The sequence below is a fragment of the Pantherophis guttatus genome, chromosome 2, assembly GCF_059756535.1.
Source record: "Pantherophis guttatus breed Tessera chromosome 2, ASM5975653v1, whole genome shotgun sequence".
Classification (NCBI taxonomy): Eukaryota; Metazoa; Chordata; class Lepidosauria; order Squamata; family Colubridae; genus Pantherophis; species Pantherophis guttatus.
This window is the reverse complement of record NC_142064.1, coordinates 277,734,188-277,759,394: the sequence shown is the minus strand read 5'-3', so window position 1 is coordinate 277,759,394 and position 25,207 is coordinate 277,734,188. Positions and strand designations below refer to the sequence as shown.

General features: G+C 45.9%; 1 protein-coding gene across 2 annotated transcripts; it reads left to right on the top strand.

The window, feature by feature from the left end:
- The first annotated feature begins 3,388 nt into the window (after positions 1 to 3,388).
- On the top strand, positions 3,389 to 20,419 carry LOC117656843 (major histocompatibility complex class I-related protein 1-like). 2 transcript variants are annotated; one of them, XM_060693453.2, is made up of 9 exons: positions 3,389 to 3,514; positions 3,969 to 4,139; positions 5,407 to 5,682; positions 6,877 to 7,152; positions 7,700 to 7,984; positions 9,551 to 9,640; positions 13,813 to 13,848; positions 17,318 to 17,349; positions 18,786 to 20,419. In XM_060693453.2, exons 2-9 carry the CDS (start codon positions 4,067 to 4,069, stop codon positions 18,789 to 18,791), a joined length of 1,074 nt encoding a protein of 357 aa, XP_060549436.2. In that variant the 5' UTR covers positions 3,389 to 3,514; positions 3,969 to 4,066; the 3' UTR covers positions 18,792 to 20,419. The 2 variants fall into 2 exon arrangements, with proteins under 2 accessions (XP_060549436.2, XP_060549437.1); XM_060693454.2 differs by lacking the exon at positions 5,407 to 5,682 and having other exon boundaries at positions 18,786 to 18,918.
- Positions 20,420 to 25,207: the final 4,788 nt, after the last annotated feature.

The following is a 25,207-nucleotide window of genomic DNA, read 5'->3' as shown; positions in this document are numbered from 1 at the left end:
CTCTGCTTTTAACTCTATATGTTGCTGCAACATTCCCTCTAACCATGTTTGTATTTTCAGCCAATATTGTTTTGCTTCTTTACACAACCACCACATATGATAATATGATCCCAGCAACTGGTGACATTTCCAACACTTAGCTGATTTATCTTTAAACATCTTAACTAATCTTTCTGGTGGCATATACCACCTATAAAACATTTTATATTGGTTTTCTTTATAGGCTGTTGCCATTGCTAATTTATCATTTCTTTCCCAAAGTTGTTGCCATTTATCCAATTCTATGGTGTATCCAAAATTCTTTGTCCATGCTATCATTGTTTCTTTTACTTCTTCGTCTTCTAGTCTAATACACAATAAATAATTATAGAGTTTCTTAATCATTTTCTCATCTGTTCCTGCCAATATTTCATCCAGTTCGGATATCCCTAAATTAAAGTCATATTGTCTATGATCTGCTTCATATCTTGATTGTATTTGCAATCTTCTATACCAATCTCTCTCGATTCCTTGACTCTCTAGTTCTTGTTTTTGTTTCAGCACTCTCCGATCTGTCAGAATGTCTTTATATCTCACAATATTCCCCATGTACACAATATTTGGGTATGTCACTGCTTCTATTGTAGAAAGCCACATTAGAATATTTAAATAATGTTTTTCTTTTACTCTCTCCCACACTGATAACAAACCATTTCTTACATAATATCTTTGGAAATATCCATGTATCCTTTGTTTCCCGTACCATAAAAAGGCATGCCAACCCAATTGTAAATCATGACCCTCCAATATCAATAATCTTGTATTCCTTAATAACATCCATTCTCTAATCCATGTTAACGCTGCCGCTTGATAATACAATTCCCAATTCGGAAGGCCAAACCCACCTCTAATTCTTGCATCTTGTAGCATTTTAATATTAATCCTTGCTCTCTTTCTTTGCCACACATATTTCCACGTTATTTTCTTCAACTCTTCAAAAACATGAGCCTTGGTAGTACAGTGGTCTAAAGCACCCTGTTATTAAAACCAGCTGCCTGCAATTACTGCAGGTTCGAATCTCGCCAGGCTCAAGGTTGACTCAGCCTTCCATCCTTTCTAAGGTAGGTAAATTGAGGACCCAGTTTGTGGGGGCAATAAGCTGACTTTGTATAAATATACAAAAGTATGAAGGCTATTGCTTAGCACATTGTAAGCCGCCCTGAGTCTCCGGAGAAGGGCAGCATATAAATCAAATTTATATATATATCCCTCTTCACCCAAGTACCAATCAAAGAAGCCTTGACAGTTATCCAAAACAAATATAACCCCCCCAAGCACATCTTAGATCTGACCAACCACTGCCTATCCAACACATACTTCATCTATAATGGACAGAAATACAAACAAACAGAAGGAGCACCCATGGGATCACCCCTCTCACCTGTCATTGCCAACTTCTATACGGAATACTTTGAAACCCAAGCTCTAGAAAAATCTGATCACAAACCCAAACTCTGGCTCAGATATGTAGACGACACCTTCATAATCTGGCCACATGGGAAAGAAAAACTGGACAACTTCCTCACACACCTCAACAGCCTACACCCCAAAATACAGTTCACCATGGAAACAGAAGCGAACAACCAACTTCCCTTCCTGGATGTCTTAGTCTACAGAAAATCCAATGGCTCCCTAGGACACACTATCTACCAAAAGAAAACACACACAAACCGCTATCTGCACGCACTCTCACACCACCACCCTGCCCAGATCAACTCTGTAGCCAAGACACTCATTTCCAGAACAAAACGCTTAGCTGACGAACAACACCTAAAAACCGAACTACACACTCTCACTAACGTACTAACATCCAATGGATTCCAAAGAAATAAGATCACCAACCTAATCCAAAAAGAAACCCCCACTAAAATCCAAGACAGAGAACAAGAAAACGGCAAAGCCCTCCTCCCATACATAAAAGGCACCACAGACAGAATAAGCAAAATCCTCCGCAAACATAACATCAAGACAGCATTCTGCACAAACCGAAAAATATCCACCATCCTAAGGAACCCCAAAGACAAAATTGAGTTAGAAAATCAAGGAGTATATGAAATCCCATGCACCGCCTGCCCCACCACATACATCGGACAAACCAACAGACGAATAAGTGCACGCATAGAAGAACACAAGAACTCAGCCAGAAAAGAGGAACCAACTTCTTCCCTGGTCCAACACCTTAAAGCCACAGGACATGATATTGACTTTAAAAAGACCAGAACTATCGCCAAAACTGAACACTTTAACAACAGAATAATCAGAGAAGCCATCGAGATAGAAAAACGCCCACACAGCATGAACAAACAAGACGATACCTCCCGCCTACCAGCCATTTGGAAACCCGCCCTTATTGACAAACGAGTCCCTAACACGACGAATGACACCAGACCCACACTCACGAGAGCCACACAGGATGTCACCACCACACATCCACGCAGAAAGCAGACTCAAACCCACACTGATAATGAGCCACGACCGAGGACCAGAAGTCAGACCGCAGCTGCATCATTAGCCACTTTAAACCCCTCCAATCCATACATGAAGCAGACTGACACCCACCATGAAGACCTCGCACGGCCACAAACACGAAGCCAAAGTTCCCACCCAATCAGCTCACACCCCCACTAGCAGTTAAAAGGAAGAGACAGCTGCGATCTCACATTGCTCCTGGAAGCACGAAGCCGAGAACACCAGCCTGAAGACGACGAATGAGACTTCGTCGAAACGTCGCCAAGACACTTCCAATTTTACGTGGGAGAAGACCCGAATAACCAAAGACCTACATATATATATACATACATACATACATACATACATACATACATATATATGTGTATATATATATATATATATATATATATATATATATATATATATATATGTGTGTGTGTGTGTGTGTGTGTGTGTGTGTGTATATATATATATATATATATATATATGTGTGTGTGTGTGTGTGTGTGTGTGTGTGTATATATATATATGTGTGTGTGTGTGTGTGTGTGTGTGTGTATATATATATATATATATATATATGTGTGTGTGTGTGTGTGTGTGTGTGTATATATATATATATATATATGTGTGTGTGTGTGTGTGTGTGTGTGTGTGTATATATATATATATATATATGTGTGTGTGTGTGTGTGTATATATATATATATATATATATATATATATATACACACACACACACACACACACACACACACACACACACACACACACACACACACCCCTCTCTCTCTCTCTCTTTCCCTCCGATTTCAAGAGACACAGATGGACTCCTGAGCCCGTGGGAGGGGCTGGCACTTATCGCTGAGGACCAGCAACGTTTCAAGCCACAAAAAGCGCAGTTTGGTTTCGTTTTGTGTCATTCTTGGATCCGTTTCCGCCTGCGGCGCCGAGTTTAGCTGGCGGGCTACCAGCTTCAGAAGCCAGCAGGCGGTGAAGAAAAGAAGCAAGGAAGGCCTGGCAGGTGAGAAAGGGAAGGATTTTGCTTTTAATCGATTTCATGAACGCCCCGCTCCAATCCGCTTTTATCTATCCAGGCAATCGGGCGCCTGTCGCAGGTGTTGGAGACAACAACTCCCATCGTCCCCAGGCCACGGGGCGGGGGGGGAGGATGGGGAGTGTAGTCCCCCCCGCAGGGAGCTAGGTTGGAATGGGATCATCCACCTGTGAAGGGGGCAGGTGGAGACTTTTTCCTCTTGGGGAACCAGGGACCCTGAGCTGACCCGCTCCGCAACAAACAAGGGAAATTCCCACGATGACTCGCCCTCCAGCTGAGCGGCCGCGCTCGGGATCGACCGGACTTCTCCCGCGAAGCCTCCTTTCACTCCGGCTCCTTCCCTTTCCTGGCTCTCTAGGGCCCTCCCTTCCTTCTCCCCAAAGGGAGCCGAGCCGACCCCTCTCCCATTTTCCCTTCCCAGCGTTCTCAGCCCCACCGGCGCCCTTTTTACAAACTTCCTCCTCGGTCACGGGCTCGTTCCTCACTTTTGACAACCCAGCTGATCGGGACTGGATCCAGATGGGGTTCCCGGGTGCGCGCTTGGGGTTTCTGGCCGCGGCGGTGGTCCTGTTGCTGCGGGGAGGACGCGCAGGTGAGTAGCTGGAGTAGCTAACTCCAAGGCGGGGCAGCCTGGCTTTCCCGTGGCAGCGAGTTCCAGAGGCTTCGTCCGGTTGGGGAGTCGCGTTAGAACCCTGAAATAAACGCACGCTGTGAAATCCCCCTGTAGGTTTTTGGCCTGGTTTTATATCTCCTGCGGGAGAAGGGGGTTGCTAGAGGGCATCTAGTCCATCCTCTGTTTGGACCGTGGCTGCAGGATAGCTTTCCTGATACACCTCCCTAGCAGTGGTGGGTTTCAAATTTTTTTTACTACCGGTTCTGTGGGTGTGGCTTGGTGGGCGTGGCATGACTTGGTGGGCGTGGCTTGGTGGGCGTGGCAGGGGAAGGATACTGTAAAATCTCCATTCCCACCCCACTTTTTTTTTTATTTGATTTATATGCCACCCTTCTCCGGAGACTCAGGGCGGCTTACAATGCACTAAGCAATTGTAACTTCAGGGGAAGGATACTGCAAAATCCCCATTTCCTCCCGATCAGCTGGGACTTTTTTTTTTTATTTTATTTTTTTAAATTTGATTTATATGCCGCCCTTCTCCGGAGACTCAGGGCGGCTTACAATGCGTTAAGCAATAGCCTTCATCCTTTTGTATATTTATACAAAGTCAGCTTATTGCCCCCACAAACTGGGTCCTCAATTTACCTACCTTAGAAAGGATGGAAGGCTGAGTCAACCTTGAGCCTGGCGAGATTCGAACCTGCAGTAATTGCAGGCAGCTGGTCTTAATAACAGGGTGCTTTAGACCACTGTCCTACCAAGACTACTTGGGAAGCAGAGAATAGATGGGAGTGGGGCCAGTCAGAATTTTTAGTACCAGTTCTCCGAAAATTTTCTCGCTCAAAATTACTGGTAGTAAAATTTTTACTACCAGTTCTCGCTCAAAATTTCTGCTACCGGTTCTCCAGAACTGGTCAGAACCTGCTGTAACCCACCTCCGTTCCTGATACACCTCGTAGGCACCCAAGATTTTAGAGCAGGGAGTCGCCAAACTTAGCAACTTTAAGACTTGTGGACTTCAACTCCCAGAATTCCTTAGCCGGCCCATGCTTGTTGGAGAATTCTGGGAGTTGAAGTCCACAAGTCTTAAAATTGCCACACTTGGAGAGTCTTGTTTTATAGAGTATTGAGGCTAGGAAAGGGGCTCATTCCAAATCAAAATGGGTGGGGGGCTTAAAAGTGTGCCTTTGGACACCCCTCTCCCTAATTTCCTCTCTCTCCCCTCCCCTTTCCCCGCCCCCCCCAGGTTCCTCCTCCCATTCGTTGCGCATTTTCTACACGTTGGTCCTGGACTCCAACCAGGATGTGCCCCAATATAATGTGGTGGGCTATGTGGATGACCAGCTGGCTTCACGCTTTGACCCCCCCACGAGAAAAATGTTACCCCAAGTGCCCTGGCTCCTTAACGTGAAGAAGGAGGACTTGCATTTCTGGGATTTCATCTCTCAGAGAGTCAGCACCACGGAGCGCAGGTTCAAAAGCGACCTCGCCATCTTGCACAGCTATCACAACTCCAGCAGAGGTAAGGCAGGCGGGGCTGGGAACCATGGACTTTGGCCTTCCTACATTGCTGTTCCTCCCCATGAGAAACCTGGACAGGCAGGAATTACTAGCAAAGAAATCAGGGCTTTAAAAAAACAATATTTATTAAGTCTATAGAGATTCTCGATCATCCAGATCATGGTTGTCCCAAAGGTGATTTCTTTTTTTCAAGAGGTTTTTTCTGGTTTTTTAAAAAAATCGTTTCGCTGCTTTATCCAAGCTGAAGAAGCTTCTTGGATGAGAAGCGAAACGTCTTCAAAGATATCTTGCCTCTTGAAAAAAAAAATCACCTTTGGGACAATATTTATTAAGCTTGTTTTAGGGCCTTGCTGGAGAACCTATGGCACGCGTGCCACAGGTGACACGCATAGCCATATCAGTGGGCACCCCAGCTCAGCTCCAGCGTGCATGCCAGCTGATTTTTGGGCCTTCTGGGCCCACCAGAAGTAGGGAAACAGGCTGTTTCCTGCCTTCGGAGGGCCTGGAGTGGGTGGGGAAGGCCCGTTTTTCTTTCTCACCTGGATCCAAATCCTCTCTATGCATCTGGGGAGGGCGAAAACAGCCTTCCCCATCCCTCCAGAGATCCTCCGGATGCCTGAAATGGCCCACATAGAATTATGGGTGTGGGCACACACGTGTGCGAACCTTCTCCGCGCCCCCCCTTCCTGGCACGTGATGGCAAAAAGGTTAGCCATCACTGTTTTAGGGCAATGAGGATTTGTGAGAATAAAAGTGGATCTCTGTTCAGGGGTAGCCTATACAGGTAGTCCTCGACTTACGGCCACAATTGAGCCCAAAATATATGGTTGTAAGTGAGACATTTAATAAGTGAGTTTTGCTCCATTTTATGAGTTTTCTTGTCCCTGTTTTTAAGTGAATCCCTGCAGTTGTTAAGTTAGTAACCCGGTTATTAAGTGAATCTGGCTTCCCCATTGACTTTGCTGGTCAGAAGGTCGCAAAAGGGGATCACATGACTTTGGGGACACAACAACGGTCATAACTACGAATCTGTTGCTAAGCATCTGAATTTTGATCATATGATCATGGGGAAGCTGCAAAGGTCATAACTGTGAAAAATGGTCGTAAGTCACACTTTTTCCAATGCCATTGCAACTTTGAATGGTCACTAAGCAAACTGTTGTAAGTTGAGAACTACCTGACTTTTTCTTGGCAGGGATTCACAGCTGGCAGCGCATGATCGGCTGCCAGCTGAGCAAAGATGGCCACAAACAGGGGTATTTTCAGTATGGCTACGATGGGGAGGACTTCATCAGCTTGGATCAGAAAACCCTCACCTGGACGGCGGTCGACGTCCGTGCTCAGGTGACCAAGAGGAGGTGGGAAGCCGAGCCTTTCATCACCCAGAACACGAATAACTTTTTGGAGAAGGAATGCATCCAGCTGCTTCAGAAGTGTGTGTTGTATGGAAAGGAATCCCTGCTGAGGAAAGGTGAGGAAGGAAGAAGGGAGGCAAGGGTTGGTGATGTTGCAGGAGAATGTTGGATTTGTGGTGCAAGGTCTCCACGCTACACAAAAGAGAGAGGGGGGGAGAGAGAGAGAGAGAAAGAGAAAAAGAGAGGGAGGGAGGGAGAGGTGCACGGGCCATCCAGCAGATGGAAAGTTAACAGCCCCCAGGTCTGGAGGTGGCTGATGAGGAAGAGGAGGAACAGCTGGGTCCAGTGCTTGAGGCATGGATGCGCAGAAGGCAGAGGAGAGGAGAGCAGTGGAAATCTGTGGGCTGATCCTTGGGATGGAAGATCCTTGCTAGCGAAGCCCCACCCTAGCTCTGGGGATAAAAGGCAGGGGGCACAGATGAATAGATGTGGCAGACAACTATTCATCTTCTGGACAGACAGACTTGTTAGCCTGCATTGAGAGAGAAATTTTTTGCCGGGACCGCTGGAGCTCCTAATAAAGGAATCTTTGAGTTAACTTCAGAGGGTTGGTCGTGTTTGGGGAGCTGGGCCAGAACAACGCCAGTGTTGTGTTCTCTACAGAGCCCCCGTTGGCGAAAGTATCTCGCAGGATCCAGTATAGCGGTATGGAGACCCTCATCTGCGGAGTCTACGGCTTTTATCCCAAAGAGGTGGATGCCACCTGGAGGAAGGATGGGGAAGTCTGGGAGCAGGACACCTTCCGGGGTGGTGTCCTTCCAAACTCAGATGGGACCTACCATGCCTGGCTGAGCATCGAGGTTGACCCGAAGGAGAGGGACCGCTATCGGTGCTATGTGGACCACGCCGGACTGCCGGAGCCTCTGATCTTGGCCTGGGTGGAGCCCGGTAAGAGAAAGGGGGGGTGGGGGGCGTCACCAGTTATGAGCAAAGTTGTCCCTGAAACCTCACATAGCTGTGGACCTTCAAACTAATGAATGTCATGATGGAGTTTAATGAATCAGTGGAACGACTTGCCTCCAGAAGTTGTGAATGCTCCAACAATGGACGTTTTTAAGCAGAGATTGGATAACCATTTGTCCACAATGATATAGGGCCGTGGTGGCGAATCTATGGCACGCGTGCCAGAGGTGGCCTGCAGAACCCTCTCTGTGGGCACGCGAGCCATCGCCCCAGCTCAGCTCTTCCGCGCATACACATGCGCCTCCTGCTGGCCAGCTGGTCTTTGGGTCCCTCTTGTGCATGCGTGGGGGTGGGGTGCATGCAAGGGACTGCGCGTGAGTGGGTGGGGTGCATGCAGGGGTGCTGTGCGCAGGGAGCAGGGCGCATTGCATTTTGGGGGTGTGTGTACTTTGGGCACTTGGTTAGCCATCACTGGTATCCAGGGGTGAAATGCTCCCAGTTCGGACCGGATCACCCGATCCGGTAGCGATGGTGGCGGATGGTTCGGAGAACCAGTAGCAAAAATCCCTGCACCCCGCCCAGCTGAGCAGCGCGATCATCAGAGGCTTTTTTTTTTTTACTTTTAAAGGCATTTTTTCTACAACCTCTTCAGCCGAAAAAAATGCTTTTAAAAGTTAAAAAAAAAAAAGCCCCTGATGATCATGCGGCTGAGCTGGGATCATCAGAGGCTTTTAAAAGTATTTTTTCTACAACCTCTTTGGCTGAAGAGGCTGTAGAAAAAAAAAATGCCTTTAAAAGCCTCTGGCGATCCCAGCTGAGTTGCCTGATCGTCAGAGGCTTCTAAAAGCACTTTGTTCTGCAACCTTTTTGGCCGAAGATGTTGTAGAAAAAATGCTTTTAAAAGTTTTTTTTTTAAAAAAAAGTTGGCCACGGCCACCCAGTCACATTCCCACCACCACCACCAAGCCACACCCACAGAACCGGTAGTAACAAATTTTAGATTTCACCCCTGCTGGTATCCCTATACCAGTCATGGCTAACCTTTTCCGGACCAAGTGCTTCCTGCCTGAGCAGGGGGTTGATCTGGAAGGCCTCCAAGGTCCCTTCCTGGTCTATTCTGATTGACTGATCGAGGTAATCCAATCCACCCCTTTGCTCTGTGCAGGCATCCAACGTAAACCATCTCATAAAGATGGGTGTTCAACTCTTCCTCGGACAAATCCATCATTTCTTAGCCTGACTAGGTGGCTCAGTGGCTAAGACACTGAGCTTGTTGATCAGAAAGGTTGGCAGTTCAGCAATTCGAATCTCTAGTACAGATCTGTGTGGACTAGATGACCTCCAAGGTCCCTTCCAACTCTGTTACTGTTACTGTTACTATCTCTGTGGAACAAAGGTTTGGTTCCTACTACTGAGAATCTTTTCTTAATGTGACTAAGTTAACTCAGTCTTGGCTGCCCTCTCACCAAGGCCGGGAAATTAAAGGGAAGAAAAACCCTTTACTAGAGAAACCCGAAGCTCCCTAGTCATTTTGCCTTTTCTCCAACACAGCTTTCGTAATCAACTTTGGACTCATTGCTGGAATCATAGGAGTTGTGGTGGCCGCGGTCCTCATTGCTGCTGGAGTGACTGTCTACATCAGTAAGTAATTATTGGGTGGGCACAGGATGTGTCGTTCGCGAAACACATTGGGAGGTGCTGCCAATCTCCATACCTCCAAATCTGGTGTAGATAGATAGATAGATAGATAGATAGATAGATAGATAGATAGATAGATAGATTGATAGATTGATAGATTGATAGATTGATAGATAGATAGATAGATGATAGATAGATAGATAGATATAATAATACCGCTTCACAGTGCTTTATAGCCCTCTCTAAGCAGTTTACAGAGTCAGCCTATGGCCCCCAACAATCTGGGTCCTCATTTTACTAATCTCGGAACGATGGAAGGCTGAGTCAACCTTGAGCCTGGTGAGATTCGATCTGCCAAACTGCTGGCAGCCGGTGATCAGAAGTAGCCTGCACTACTGCACTCTAACCACTGCACCATCGCAGCTCTTAGCCTCTCATGAGCCAGGCAGCTGTGCAGCACGTTCAAATCTCTTGTCTCCCTCCCCCTGCCTCCGCGCTCAGATTTATAGGTATCTGTGCTGTGCCAAGGGGCCAGCGGGTTAACCCTGGGCTTATTTTCAGGGTAGGACTTATATTAGGCCCACCCAAAAAAAAAATGAGTCTAGGGCTTGTTTTCGGGCTGGGTCTTATTTTCAGGGAAACACGGTAATCACCATTGATCCTGGTTATCTCCTTTGAATTTGCCAAGGTCAGTTGATGGCATGTTGTCACCCCTGCATTTGGAGGCTGTTCCTTCTTTGGGGAGGGTTTTCCAATTTTGCAGGAGAGTCTACAGCTTTCTGCTTGCTGCTTTTGAAGAAGCACTGAAGCTCTGAAGTTCTACCAAAGGCCAGAGGTGGTATTCAGCTGGTTCTGACCGGTTCTAGAGAACTGGTAGCGGAAATTTTGAGTAGTTCAGAGAACCGGCAAATACTACCTCTGACTGGCCCGGCCCCCATCTATTCGCGGCCTCCCGAGTCCCAGCTGATCGAGTCCCAGCTGATTGGCTGGGTCTTCTTTTATTGCTTCGCACACAGAGCTGGCAAGCAGGTTAGCGGGGTGGGGAGCGAATAGAGATTTTGCAGTATCCTTCCCTTGGAGTGGGGTGGAAATGGAGATTTTACAATATCCTTCCCCTGGAGTGGAGTGGCGTGGAAATGGAGGTTTTACAATATCCTTCTCCTGGAGTGGGGTGGAAATGGAGATTTTACAGTATCCTTCCTCTGTAGTGGGGTGGAAATGGAGATTTTACAATATCCTTCCCCTGGAGTGGGGTGGCGTGGAAATGGAGGTTTTACAATATCCTTCTCCTGGAGTGGGGTGGAAATGGAGATTTTACAGTATCCTTCCCCTGGAGTGGGGTGGAAATGGGGATTTTACAATATCCTTCTCCTGGAGTGGGGTGGAAATGGAGATTTTACAGTATCCTTCCCCTGGAGTGGGGTGGAAATGGAGATTTTACAGCATCCTTCCCCTGGAGTGGGGTGGGGTGGAAATGGAGATTTTACAATACCCTTCCCCTGGAGTGGGCTGGACATGGAGATTTTACAGTATCCTTCCCCTGGAGTGGGGTGGGGTGGAAATGGAGATTTTACAATGTCCTTCTCCTGGAGTGGGCTGGAAATGGAGATTTTACAATACCCTTCCCCTGGAGTGGGCTGGACATGGAGATTTTACAGTATCCTTCCCCTGGAGTGGGGTGGGGTGGAAATGGAGATTTTACAATGTCCTTCTCCTGGGGTGGGGTGGAAATGGAGATTTTACAATATCCTTCTCCTGGAGTGGGCTGGAAATGGAGATTTTACAGTATCCTTCCCCTGGAGTGGGGTGGGAATGGAGATTTTACTGTATCCTTCCCCTGGAGTGGGGTGGAAATGGAGATTTTACAGTATCCTTCCCCTGGAGTGGGGTGGGGTAGAAATGGAGATTTTACAGTATCCTTCCCCTGGAGTGGGGTGGAAATGGAGATTTTACAATATCCTTCTCCTGGAGTGGGGTGGAAATGGAGATTTTACAGTATCCTTCCCCTGGAGTGGGGTGGAAATGGAGATTTTACAGCATCCTTCCCCTGGAGTGGGGTGGGGTGGAAATGGAGATTTTACAATACCCTTCCCCTGGAGTGGGCTGGACATGGAGATTTTACAGCATCCTTCCCCTGGAGTGGGGTGGGGTGGAAATGGAGATTTTACAATGTCCTTCTCCTGGGGTGGGGTGGAAATGGAAATTTTACAATATCCTTCTCCTGGAGTGGGCTGGAAATGGAGATTTTACAGTATCCTTCCCCTGGAGTGGGGTGGGAATGGAGATTTTACTGTATCCTTCCCCTGGAGTGGGGTGGAAATGGAGATTTTACAGTATCCTTCCCCTGGAGTGGGGTGGGGTAGAAATGGAGATTTTACAGTATCCTTCCCCTGGAGTGGGGTGGGAATGGCGATTTTACAATATCCTTCTCCTGGAGTGGGGTGGAAATGGAGATTTTACAATATCCTTCCCCTGGAGTGGGGTGGGGTGGAAATGGAGATTTTACAATACCCTTCCCCTGGAGTGGGCTGGACATGGAGATTTTACAGCATCCTTCCCCTGGAGTGGGGTGGGGTGGAAATGGAGATTTTACAATGTCCTTCTCCTGGGGTGGGGTGGAAATGGAAATTTTACAATATCCTTCTCCTGGAGTGGGCTGGAAATGGAGATTTTACAGTATCCTTCCCCTGGAGTGGGGTGGGAATGGAGATTTTACTGTATCCTTCCCCTGGAGTGGGGTGGAAATGGAGATTTTACAGTATCCTTCCCCTGGAGTGGGGTGGGGTAGAAATGGAGATTTTACAGTATCCTTCCCCTGGAGTGGGGTGGGAATGGCGATTTTACAATATCCTTCTCCTGGAGTGGGGTGGAAATGGAGATTTTACAATATCCTTCCCCTGGAGTGGGGTGGGGTGGAAATGGAGATTTTACAGTATCCTTCCCCTGGAGTGGGGTGGAAATGGAGATTTTACAGTATCCTTCCCCTGGAGTGGGGTGGGGTGGAAATGGAGATTTTATAATACCCTTCCCCTGGAGTGGGCTGGAAATGGAGATTTTACACTATCCTTCCCCAGGAGTGGGGTGGGATGGAAATGGAGATTTTATAATACCCTTCCCCTGGAGTGGGCTGGAAATGGAGATTTTACAGTATCCTTCCCCAGGAGTGGGCTGGAAATGGAGATTTTACAGTATTCTTCCCCTGGAGTGGGGTGGAAATGGAGATTTTACCATATCCTTCCCCTGGTGTGGGGTGGAAATGGAGATTTTACAGTATCCTTCCCCTGGAGTGGGCTGGAAATGGAGATTTTACAATATCCTTCCCCAGGAGTGGGGTAGAAATGGAGATTTTACAGTATCCTTCCCCTGGAGTGGGCTGGAAATGGAAATTTTACAATATCCTTCCCCAGGAGTGGGGTAGAAATGGAGATTTTACAGTATCCTTCCCCTGGAGTGGGGTGGAAATGGAGATTTTACAGTATCCTTCCCCTGGAGTGGGGTGGAAATGGAGTTTTTACAGTATCCTTCCCCTGGAGTGGGGTGGAAATGGAGATTTTACAGTATCCTTCCCCAGGAGTGGGGTGGAAATGGAGATTTTACAGTATCCTTCCCCTGGAGTGGGCTGGAAATGGAGATTTTACAATATCGTTCCCCAGGAGTGGGGTAGAAATGGAGATTTTACAGTATCCTTCCCCTGGAGTGGGGTGGAAATGAAGTTTTTACAGTATCCTTCCCCTGGAGTGGGGTGGAAATGGAGATTTTACAGTATCCTTCCCCAGGAGTGGGGTGGAAATGGAGATTTTACAGTATCCTTCCCCTGGAGTGGGCTGGAAATGGAGATTTTACAATATCGTTCCCCAGGAGTGGGGTAGAAATGGAGATTTTACAGTATCCTTCCCCTGGAGTGGGGTGGAAATGAAGTTTTTACAGTATCCTTCCCCTGGAGTGGGGTGGAAATGGAGATTTTACAGTATCCTTCCCCAGGAGTGGGGTGGGAATGGAGATTTTGCAGTATCCTTCCCATGCTGCGCCCACCAAGCCAAGCCAAGCCACGCCCACCAAGGCACACAGAACTGGTAGTAAAAAAATTTGAATCCCACCACTGCCAAAAGCTGAGGGGAAACTGAGGGATCTCTAAGCAGGTACGTCCTCTCTGACTTCTTGATTCTGTCTTGCAGAAAAACGTGGCAGAAATGTATACAGAGCAGCATCAGGTGAGCGACCCCCCAATGTAACTTTTGGTACCGTCTTTGGGGGCGGAAGAGGGGACGATCCAGATTAGCCCAAATGAAGCTGTGGCAGATTCATAGCTTCCCTGCGACGAGAAATATGGGTTCCTCCTGAGTGTAAGTTTGTACATACAGTAGTCCTCGACTTATGGCCACAACTGAGCCTAACAGGTCTGTCGCTAAGCGAGACATTTGTTAAGCGAGCAGAGTCCCATTTTACAACCTTTCTTGACACAGTCGTTAAGCGAATCACTGCACTTGTTGAATTAGCAACACGGTCGGTAATGGAATCTGGCCTCCCTAGGAACGTTGCTTATCAGAAGGTCACAAAAAAGGATCACACGATCCCAGGACACTGCAAGCATCAGAACTATGAGCCAGCCGCCAAGCGTCTGAATTTTGACTACGTGGCCATAAGGATGCAGCAATGGTTGTAAGGGCGAAAACCCGTCATAAGTCACTTTTTTTCGGTGCCGTTGCAACTTTGAGCAGTCACTGAATGAACTGTTGTAATTCAAGGACTGCCTGTATGTGTGTTTATTGATTTATTAATTAGAATTTCTAAACTGTCCCGTGGTTTTTATTTTTTTTTATTGTTGTAATTTGATTTATATGCCGCCCTTCTCCGGAGACTCAGGGCGGCTTACAATGTGCTCAGCAATAGCCTTCATCCTTTTGTATATTTATACAAAGTCAGCTTATTGCCCCCACAATTTGGGTCCTCATTTTACCCACCTTAGAAAGGATGGAAGGCTGAGTCAACCTTGAGCCTGGTGAGATTCGAACCCTGCAGTAATTGCAGGCAGCTGGTCTTAATAACCAGCTTAATAACAAGGTGCCTTATACCACTGTACTACCAAGGCTCTTAAGTAGGTTAGCTTAAGTAAAACACACTTTTAAAAAACTGAAATGTATACACGCTGCGCCAAAGTCAGGCCCCATGGCTCAACCACAATGTGGTTGACTTTTTCTCCCCTGAGGCCTATTGAAGAGGCAAAGCTCTAAAGATAGAACACTTGACACTAAATGAAACTAATTGTCAACTGTGCATAATAATCCCCCTGAAACCTTCCCTAAGAGCTTGTTCAGGCAAAGGGGAAAGGAAGAGCGCTGGGACAGGATGACTCTGTGGGAGACGGACCCAGCATGATCAAAATGAGAGATAGAGAGGAGAAGGGAAAGAGAAAGGGAAGTAGGAAAGGAGAGGAGGAATGAGGAAAGAAAGAAAGAAAGGAGGAGAAAGAAGGGAAGGGAAAAAGGAAAGGGGGTAGTAAAACAAAAGAAGGAAATGGGAAAAAAGCAGACCCGAACAAATAATTAATTAATTGCCTAATGGGAGTTAAAGAAGAAGATGAACGAACAATGTATAAGGATGGATAAAAGACTGTACATTTAAACATGTTGATGAAAAATAAAAATAAAAAACTTTTTTCAAAAAAAAAAAAGAGATAGAGAGATGCATGAGAATGGAATGGAATGGAATGGAATGGAATGGAATAGAATAGAATAGAATAGAATAGAATAGAATAGAATAGAATAGAATAGAATAGAATAGAATAGAATAGAATAGAATAGAATACCTAGTTTCCCCAAAAATAAGACCCTGTCTTATATTTTTTTGAACCTTGAAATAAGCGCTTGGCCTTATTGCCATGTACTCAAAAGCCCGATTGGGCTTATTATCAGGGGATGTCTTATTTGGGGGAAAACAGGGTAGAATAGAATAGAATAGAATGGAATCGAATCGAATCGAATCGAATCGAATAGAATAGAATAGAATAGAATAGAATAGAATAGAATAGAATAGAATAATAGAATCGAATCGGAATTGGAATAAAATACCTAGTTTCCCCAAAAATAAGACCCTGTCTTATATTTTTTTGAACCCTGAAATAAGCGCTTGGCCTTATTGCCATGTACTCAAAAGCCCGATTGGGCTTATTATCAGGGGATGTCTTATTTTGGGGGAAACAGGGTAGAATAGAATAGAATTTAGAATAGAATGGAATGGAATGGAATGGAATAGACTGGACTGGAATGGAATGGAATGGAATGGAATAGAATAGAATTTAGAATGGACTGGACTGGACTGGACTGGACTGGACTGGACTGGAATGGAATGGAATGGAATAGAATAGAATAGAATGGAATGGAATGGAATGGAATGGAATGGAATGGAATGGAATGGAATGGAATGGAATAGAATAGAATTTAGAATGGACTGGACTGGACTGGACTGGACTGGACTGGACTGGACTGGACTGGACTGGACTGGAATGGAATAGAATAGAATAGAATAGAATAGAATAGAATAGAATAGAATAGAATAGAATAGAATAGAATAGAATAGAATAGAATAGAATAGAATAGAATAGGACACAATTAAATATAAAGTATATAAGCATAGCATAGCATAGCATAGCATAGCATAGCATAGCATAGGGCAGAGTTGGAAGGGACCTTGGAGGTCTTCCAGCTCAGGCAGGAACCCTATACCATTTCAGAACAGAACGGAACAGAACAGAGCAGAATAGAATAGAATAATAGAGTTGGATGGGACCTTGTAGGTCATCTAATCCAACTCCCTCCCGCTCGCCTAAGCAGGAGACCCTGCACCATTTTTGACAGATGGCAGTCCCGTCTCTTCTTGAAAGCCTCCGGTGATGAAGCTCCCACAACTTTTGAAGGCAACTTCTGTTTCGTGGGTGGATTGTTCTCACTGTCAGAAAGTTCCTCCTCATTTCTAGGTTGAATCTCTCCTTGTTCAGTTTCCATCCATTATTCCTTGTCTGGCCTTCAGGTGCTTTGGAAAATAGCTTGGCCCCCTTCCTCTCTGTGGCAGCCCCTCAAATATTGGAAGACTGCTATCATGTCTCCCCTGGTCCTTCTCTTCGCTAGACTGGCCATGCTCGGTTCCTGTTCTTCATCTGTTTTTATCTCCAGTCCCCTAATCATCTTGGTTATGCTCTTCTTTGCACTCTTTCTAGAGTCTCAACATCTTTTTTTATAGTATGGTAACCAAAACTGGATGCAGTATTCTAGGTGTGGTCTTAATAGGGCTTTATTAGTACCTCATGTGATCCCTCCGTATGGGGCATTTTGATAGGCAATGATAGTGGCCATCAGTTTTACCTTCCTGCTGTACAGTCCATATACAATCCAGGTCCAGCTGTATTTGAGCAGTTTTTTAAAAAATTATGTTCACTAAATTCTTGCAGTACATATTTTGAAAAACCCAGTTCTATGATTGATGATTGAAAATTGAAAAACCCAGATGATTGATTTGTGGTGAATGGCATCTTGTTGTTTTGAAAAAAAAAAAGTGTGCATGTGGGAGATGCCCAGGGCCTTTTGCGTTTCTTGTGTGATTGTGACTCCTTTGATATATTGTCTGGCTAAAGAGGACACTCCACTGTGCCCTAAATCTTGACTTTTTCATCTCTCTCTGTTACAGCCACCAGTCAGGATTTTGAAAGTCCTCAAATGGTAAGTAGGTCATGCAGGGCTGTAAGATCGTATATCTTTCAACAGAGAGGAAAAATAAAATTTCCAGCTGTGCAACAAAATGTCCCTTTCCTTTCCTTTCCTTTCCTTTCCTTTTTCCTTTCCTTTTTCCTTTCCTTTCCTTTCCTTTCCTTTCCTTTTTCCTTTCCTTTCCTTTCCTTTCCTTTCCTTTCTCCTTTCCTTTTTCCTTTCCTTTCCTTTCCTTTCCTTTCCTTTCTCCTTTCCTTTTTCCTTTCCTTTCCTTTCTCCTTTCCTTTCCTTTCCTTTCCTTTCCTTTCCTTTCCTTTCCTTTCCTCTCCTCTCCTCTCCTCTCCTCTCCTCTCCTCTCCTCTCCTCCCTTCCTTCCATCCATCCATCTATCCTTCCTTGAGCCGTGGTGGCACAGTAATTAGAATGCAGTACTGCAGGCTACTCCTGCCGACTGCTGGCTACATGCAGTTTGGCAGTTCAATTCTCACCGGACTCAAAGTTTACTCAGCCTTCCATCCTTTCGAGGTGGGTAAAATGAGGACCCAGATTGTTGGGGGCAATAGGATGAATCTATAAACTGCTTAGAGAGGGCTGTAGAGCACTGTGCAGTGATACAGTGTTTTCCCGAAAATAAGACCCTGTCTTATATTTTTTTTGAACTCTGAAATAAGCGCTTGGCCTTATTGCCATGCATTCAAAAGCCTGATTGGGCTTATTTAATTTAATTTAAATTTAATTTAATTAATTCAATTTATATGCCGCCCCTCTCCGAAGACTCAGGGCGGCTCACAATACATTTTAAAAAATCATTATAAAAAACATTTAAAACTTAAAAACATTAAAAACATTAAAAACTCATTCACGCCATTCATGGCTGGATCTTGCCAGATCACAAGAGCGAGATCAACGGCCCAAGGCCTGTCGGAATTATTATCAGGGGATGTCTTATTTTGGGGGAAACAGGGTATATAAGTCTAAATGCTATTTCTATTGCTATTGCTATTCCTTCCTCCCTCCCTCCCTCCCCCTTCCCTCCATTCATTCATTCATTCATTCATCAAACGTCTATAGTCACCCATATTTTTTTTAAAATTTGATTTATATGCTGCCCTTCTCCGGAGACTCAGGGCGGCTTACAATGCATTAAGCAATAGCCTTCATACTTTTGTATATTTATACAAAGTCAGCTTATTGCCCCCACAAACTGGGTCCTCATTTAACCTACCTTAGAAAGGATGGAAGGCTGAGTCAACCTTGAGCCTGGTGAGATTCGAACTTACAGTAATTGCAGACAGCTGGTGTCAATCACAATGCTTTTAGTCTGCTGAGCTACCAGGCCCATTAGTTCACTGAAAGCAACTCTGCGTGGCAGAGAATGATCATGCTTTAGTCTTCTCCCCATCCCATTATTTATTGCTTTAATCTTTTCCTTTTTTTTTTATTCACAGAGCTGAAGTGTATACGTTTTAGAAGTATCTGCAATTAAAGCAGTCTATACTCTTAGATGAAAGATTGACCAAATGACCCTAGCAATGTACTAGTCCGTTTGCCACAACTATTGTTTTGATTATTGAAGTTCACATACTTTTCTCTCTCAAATTCCTACCTCGTGAGGTCCACTTGGCAGGGCAAAACAGAGCAAAGAGGATCTCCACCAAGGACTTGCTGGGAATCACTACGTAGCTCCTGAAGGATCTGGTAGCTTCAACTTGTTGGTGTCTTACTAATCAAAAAGAGCTCAGGTTGTTTACATACTTACCTTGAGTACCATGAGCCTGTTTCCTAAGAGCATTCAAAGAAATATAAACTAGCCAAACACAGTGAGATTGCATGACATGCTGAGTTGGAGAAGGACAAAGAGGGGTGAAGAGAGCCATTGTGGTTAAACTCTCAGCCTGGAAGTAGGAAGATCCAGAAACAAGTCCTTCCTTAGTCACGGAAGTTCTCTGGGAGACCTTCTCGCTCAGCCCAACCAACCTCCAGAGCTGGAGAAAAATTGGAGCACAGAGACTTGTCCCAAAGGTGCTTTTTCAAGAGGCAACTGGACTTTCTTATTTTTTCCTTGAAGACATTTTATTATTTATTTATTATTTATTTATTAATTTTATTTCTATACCGCCCTTCTCCCAAAGGACTCAGGGCGGTGTACAGCCTAATTAAAAACACAAAGACAGACAAAATTTAAAAATAATTAAAATTATTAAATGATAGGCCCAATTTATAAAACCCCCAAATTTAAAATCCCATATTTAAAAACCAATTAAAATCTTTACATTGATAGCTCAGCCTGGCGGAACAACAAGGTTTTGAGGGCACAGCGAAATACACGGAGATCAGAGATTTTACGAATTTCTGGGGACAGCTCATTCCAAAGGGCAGGGGCTGCCACAGAGAAGGCCCTCCCCCTGGGTGTCGCCAGCCAGCATAATTTGGCCGATGGCACCCTGAGGAGACCCTCTCTGTGGGAGCGGACTGGCCGGTGGGAGGCTACTGGTGGCAGAAGACGGTCTCGAAGGTACCCAGGTCCAATGCCATGGAGCGCTTTAAAGGTGGTAACCAACACCTTGAATCGCACCCGGAAGACCACTGGGAGCCAGTGCAGCTCACGCAGGAGGGGTGTCACATGATCACAATGAGTTGCGCCCATAACCACCCGCGCGGCTGCATTCTGGACGAGTTGGAGCCTCCGGGTGCTTTTCAAGGGGAGCCCCATGTAGCGAGCATTTTGGCTTCTCATCCAAGCAGCTTCTTCAGCTCTGACTGGATGAGAAGTGAAATGCCTTCAAAGAAAAACCAGAAAGTCCAGTTGCCTCTTGAAAAAAAGCACCTTTGGGACAACCATGACCTGGATGACTGAGAATCTCCGTAGACATGGAGCCTTGTATTGGATGCCTCATATGCCTAAACGAAAGGTTGGATATGAATTTCACAAATCTTATCTACAATTAAAGGCAGCCGATTAGGCATGATGGGGAAGGCAAGAGGCTAGAAACTGGAAGACTGTGAATTCCAGTCCCAGCTGAGGCCAGTCATTCTCTTTCAGCCCTAGGAACAGGCAAGAGAAAGGATTTTGCAATTATTATTTTTTTAAAATTTGATGTATATGGCGCCCTTCTCCGGAGACTCAGGGCGGCTTACAATGTGCTCAGCAATTGCCAGTGTGTGTGTGTGTGTGTGTGTAGGTGTGTAGGTGTGTATATACACACACACCATATACATACACATACATATACCATGTTTCCCCCAAAATAAGACTGGGTCTTATATTAATTTTTGCTCCAAAACACGCAGTAGGACCTATTTTCCAGTTAGGTCTTATTTTCAGGGAAATATGGTACTAAATGCATCCATCTGGCTGACAAACTTAACTGGGGCTTATTTTGGGGGCAGGTCTTATATTAGGAGCATCCTGAAAAGTCATGCTAGGGCTTATTTTCCAGATGGGTCTTATTTTCAAGGAAATATGGTACTAAATGCATCTGTCTGGCTGACAAACTTAACAGGCTTATTTTGGGGGCAGGTCTTATATTAGGAGCATCCTGAAAAGTCATGCTAGGGCTTATTTTCCAGATGGGTCTTATTTTCAAGGAAATATGGTACTAAATGCATCTGTCTGGCTGACAAACTTAACTGGGGCTTATTTTGGGGGCAGGTCTTATATTAGGAGCATCCTGAAAAGTCATGCTAGGGCTTATTTTCCAGATGGGTCTTATTTTCAGGGAAATATGGTACTAAATGCATCTGTCTGGCTGACGAACTTAACTGGGGCTTATTTTGGGGGCAGGTCTTATATTAGGAGCATCCTGAAAAGTCATGCTAGGGCTTATTTTCCAGATGGGTCTTATTTTCAAGGAAATATGGTACTAAATGCATCCGTTTGGCTGACGAACTTAACTGGGGCTTATTTGGGGGCAGGGCTTATATTAGGAGCATCCTGAAAAATCATGCTAGGGCTTATTTTCCAGATGGGTCTTATTTTCAGGGAAATGGGTATACAGTATGTGTGTATGCATACACACACACAAACACAACATATACATACACATACATATATACATGCTTCCCAAGATTTCTGCCTAATGTGAAAAAATGCGGTCCATGGGTAAGCCATATTCATTTAACAACCGGGTCCCTAACTTATCAACTGCAGTGATTCACTTAACAATCATGGCAAGAAAGGTCGTAAAATGGGGGAAAACTCTTAACAAACATCTCACTTAGCAACAGAAATTTTGAGCTCAATGGTGGTCGTAAGTCGAGGACAACCTGTGTAGAGATTTAGCATCAAATAAACCTGCATATTCATTGGAACTGCCTGGACTCCTGATTTTCTGCATTTGACAGCATTAAATTGCTTAGGGAGGCTTTTAGTGTAGGAATGTTACTGATTAGATAAAGTCTCCCATACCTTGTAACCTTTAGCTGAAGTATTTAACAGTAACAGAGTTGGAAGGGACCTTGGAGGTCATCTAGTCCAACCCCCTGCTCACGCAGGAGATCTGTACTAGGGATTCGAACTGCCGAACTGCCGACCTTTCTGATTGACAAGCTCAGTGTCTTAGCCACTGAGCCACCTAGTCAGGCTAAGTTGAAGTGTTGTAGGAGATGACCAGGTTGAGCCTGAGGGAGGGTTCAAACGTGTCATAAGTCACGAGTCCCTGCACGCTTGCAAGAGATCTAAGTCCAGCACACCTTGAGTGCCTTTCTTATCTCCCGCTCAATTTCCCTTGACGGTTAGTTGGCCAGATTCTTTACACTCATTTGAACTGCCTGAATCTCCTGCTTTTCCCTGCACTTGACAAGTGTGGAAGTGTGATTAGCCAAGATATATGTATGATGTTGCCCTTAATGATTGGTGTATTGTGACTTGTGTTTCCATGACTCATCCATGGCAATGTGTGCTTTTCCAAACTGTATAAAAGGGGGTCCACAATGGAGCAGGGGTGTGCACATTTTGGAGCTTCCACTGGTAAGTAAAAGTCTTACTCCTTTCCACCTATTGGTTGTGGATATCGATCAGCTCACATCCTCCCTAATGAAGTCACAAATAAAGGGGCCTTGTTGACAGCTGACCTGGTGTTCATCAACAGCAATCAAAGGCCAGGACTCTGGGGGGGGGTCTATGTCAATTTGCCATGGCCAACTCATCACAGCTAACTTGTTACAGCCAACTCACTGCAGGACAACTCACTGTGGGACAAAAGTTACACTAATATCAAAGAAATGGTGGAATAGAATCATTAAAGAAAGGCAAGTTGTCCTGCAGCGAGTTGGCTACAGCGAGTTGGCCATGGCAAGTTAGCTATGGTAAGTTGGCGGCAGCAAGTTGGCTGTGGCACGTGCCATTCCCCTCTCAGGGTCCATTGTACAGGGTCTGGGCATGAGCTCAGAGGATCGGAATACACCACTTGTATTAATGATATAAGTCCCAGTAATGACTTTTGTTGAATTTTGTCTTGTGTTATATTAGGGGCTCTGCTCACAGTCACTCATGCTCTAGCCCAGGACTCACCAACCTTTCGGACCTCAGGGACCACTAACTTCATAATTTTAAATCCCGTGCACCACTAATATGATCTGCCTAATGACCGGCTGGGTGGGCGTGGCTAGGTGGTCATGTGACTGGATGGGCATTGCCAACTCCTCGCCTCCCTGCCCGGGCTCCTTAGGGCCCTAAAAGGAAGCAGATGTTGGAGCTAAGCAGCCACCACCAGAAAGAGTTGGCAAAACAGCTCAGTTCAAATTGGATCTGACCGAGAAGGAGGCTCTGCAGAAGCACCTCACTCAGGACTAGGAGCATAGGCTTTCCAAGTAGAGAGAAGACCTGCGGAAATGCAAGGCCTGGAGGCTCAGTGGGCTGAGATGGTCAGCCAGTTCCAGGCCATGATGCAGTCCCACTGGAACAAGGTCCTCTGGCTCTTCGCTACCAGTGGCACTTCCCTCCAGCTTTTGCCCAAAGCCCCGCACCAGGAGACCGAAGCAGACCCCAAGTCAGAATTACTGCCCCCCTCTGACCCACACAAAAAGACCTGGAAGGAGGAGACTCTCTGCAGCAACACAAACATTCATTGCACGTATCCATCCCAAGGGCCGTAGTTTGAGGACCCCTGACGTAGTGCAATATTAAAAATGCAAATAATTTTTCTGCGGACCACCAAAATTTTCTCACGGACCACCAGTTGGTGACTGCTGCTCTAGTCACCTCTTGGTTGGACTACTGTGATGCCTCCTATATGGGGCTGCCTTTGAAGAGTATGTTCTGTCCCCATACCACACACGCACCCCCAGAGTTAATAAGCCACACGACAAAACTCTTTGAAGATAAAGCTGGCAGCAACCCAGTGGCTAGCTGCTAATTCAGACTTTACTCACACAAAACAAAGATTAGACTGCAAGCATTCTGATAAAACAGGCAGAGTTTCAACAATACAAGGATTAATCCAAATGCAGTCCGATATAGCAGGCAAAGTCCAGTAACGCAGAGATCATGGATTATTTCCAGTTTTTGCTCGTCACAAACTGAACCGGCCACCACACCCACATTTATACCCTGTGGGGTGTGGTCCAGTGACTCAGCTAATCTCTGGCACGCCTTCCCCACTGCTGTGCACGCTTCTCCCTGTGCCTCTGGTGAGGGTCCAGCCAGCACTTATCTTCTTTGTCGCTGTCCACCTGTGGCTGCAGGGACATGCTTGGCTCTGAGCCTATCTTTTGGCCTTCGGTGTCCTCCAGAGGCATTGCCAGAGAGGAGGGTCCTGGAGAGGGAGGCCTTGCCAACTCCTCTCTCTCACTCTCAGAGTCTGCATCTGTCGATAGCCCAGGCTCAGGCAACGGAGCCACAACAGAGTATCTGGAAGCTTCAACTGGTGCGAAATGCAGTGATTTGTGTTTCCAGAAGAACCACACATTATAACTCTGCTCTGTGAGATGCACTTGGCTGTCGGGCTCTTTCTGGACCCAGTTGAGACCACAGTGAGGTAGTGGGACAGCCCCAGCTGGGTTCTGACATCATCCGGTTCAAATAAACAGGAAGAGCCAGGAGGAGCCTGGAAAGGGAAGAGGGCGAAGGGCAGAATTAGGGGGTTGTCTGCAGCTCCAGCTCCTGCCTCACTGCTATTGTGAAAAACAACTTTCAAATAAATCGACTTTCAGCTTTGCAGGTAGTCCTCAATTTACAACGGTTCATTTAGTGACCGTTTGAAGTTACAACGACCAAAAGGTGACTTTTTGACCATTTTGTATACTTACAACCGTTATAGCATCCCTATGGTCATGTGATCAAAATTCAGATGCTGGGCAACTGACTCATATTTATCATGGTTCCAGTGTCCCAGGGTTATGCAATCCCCTTTTGTATGACCATCTGATAAGCAAAGTCCACGGGGAAGCCACATTTACTTAACAACCATGTTGCTAATTTGTGTCACTTAACAAAGGTGGCGAGAAAAGTCGTAAAACGGGATCAACACTCACTTAACAAATGTCTCCCTTAGCGACCTAAATTTGGGGTGCCCAAGTGTGGTTGTAAGTCGAGGGCTACCTGTACTTGGGAGGATTCCAGTTGGGATGCTTATCCTGGAAATTGGCCAGGGAAGTCCCAGGCATCTCTTGGCTGAGTCTGGAAACAGCTGGGCAGAGCCACTTCTGGTGAGGAGGTCCTTGAACCACTTTCCTTGGAGTTCCACGCAGCCAGGGGTGGGCTGCTGGGGGTTCGTAGGGGTTTGGGAGAACCTCTAGCTAAGATTCTGTGCAGTTTGGAGAATCCCCAAATCCCACTCCTGGTTCGCCCCGCCCACCCCAGGAGTCCCCACGTCCCCACTTGGATGCAGGTAAGTGCAGGGCGCACACAGAGGCTCAGGGAGAGTGAAAA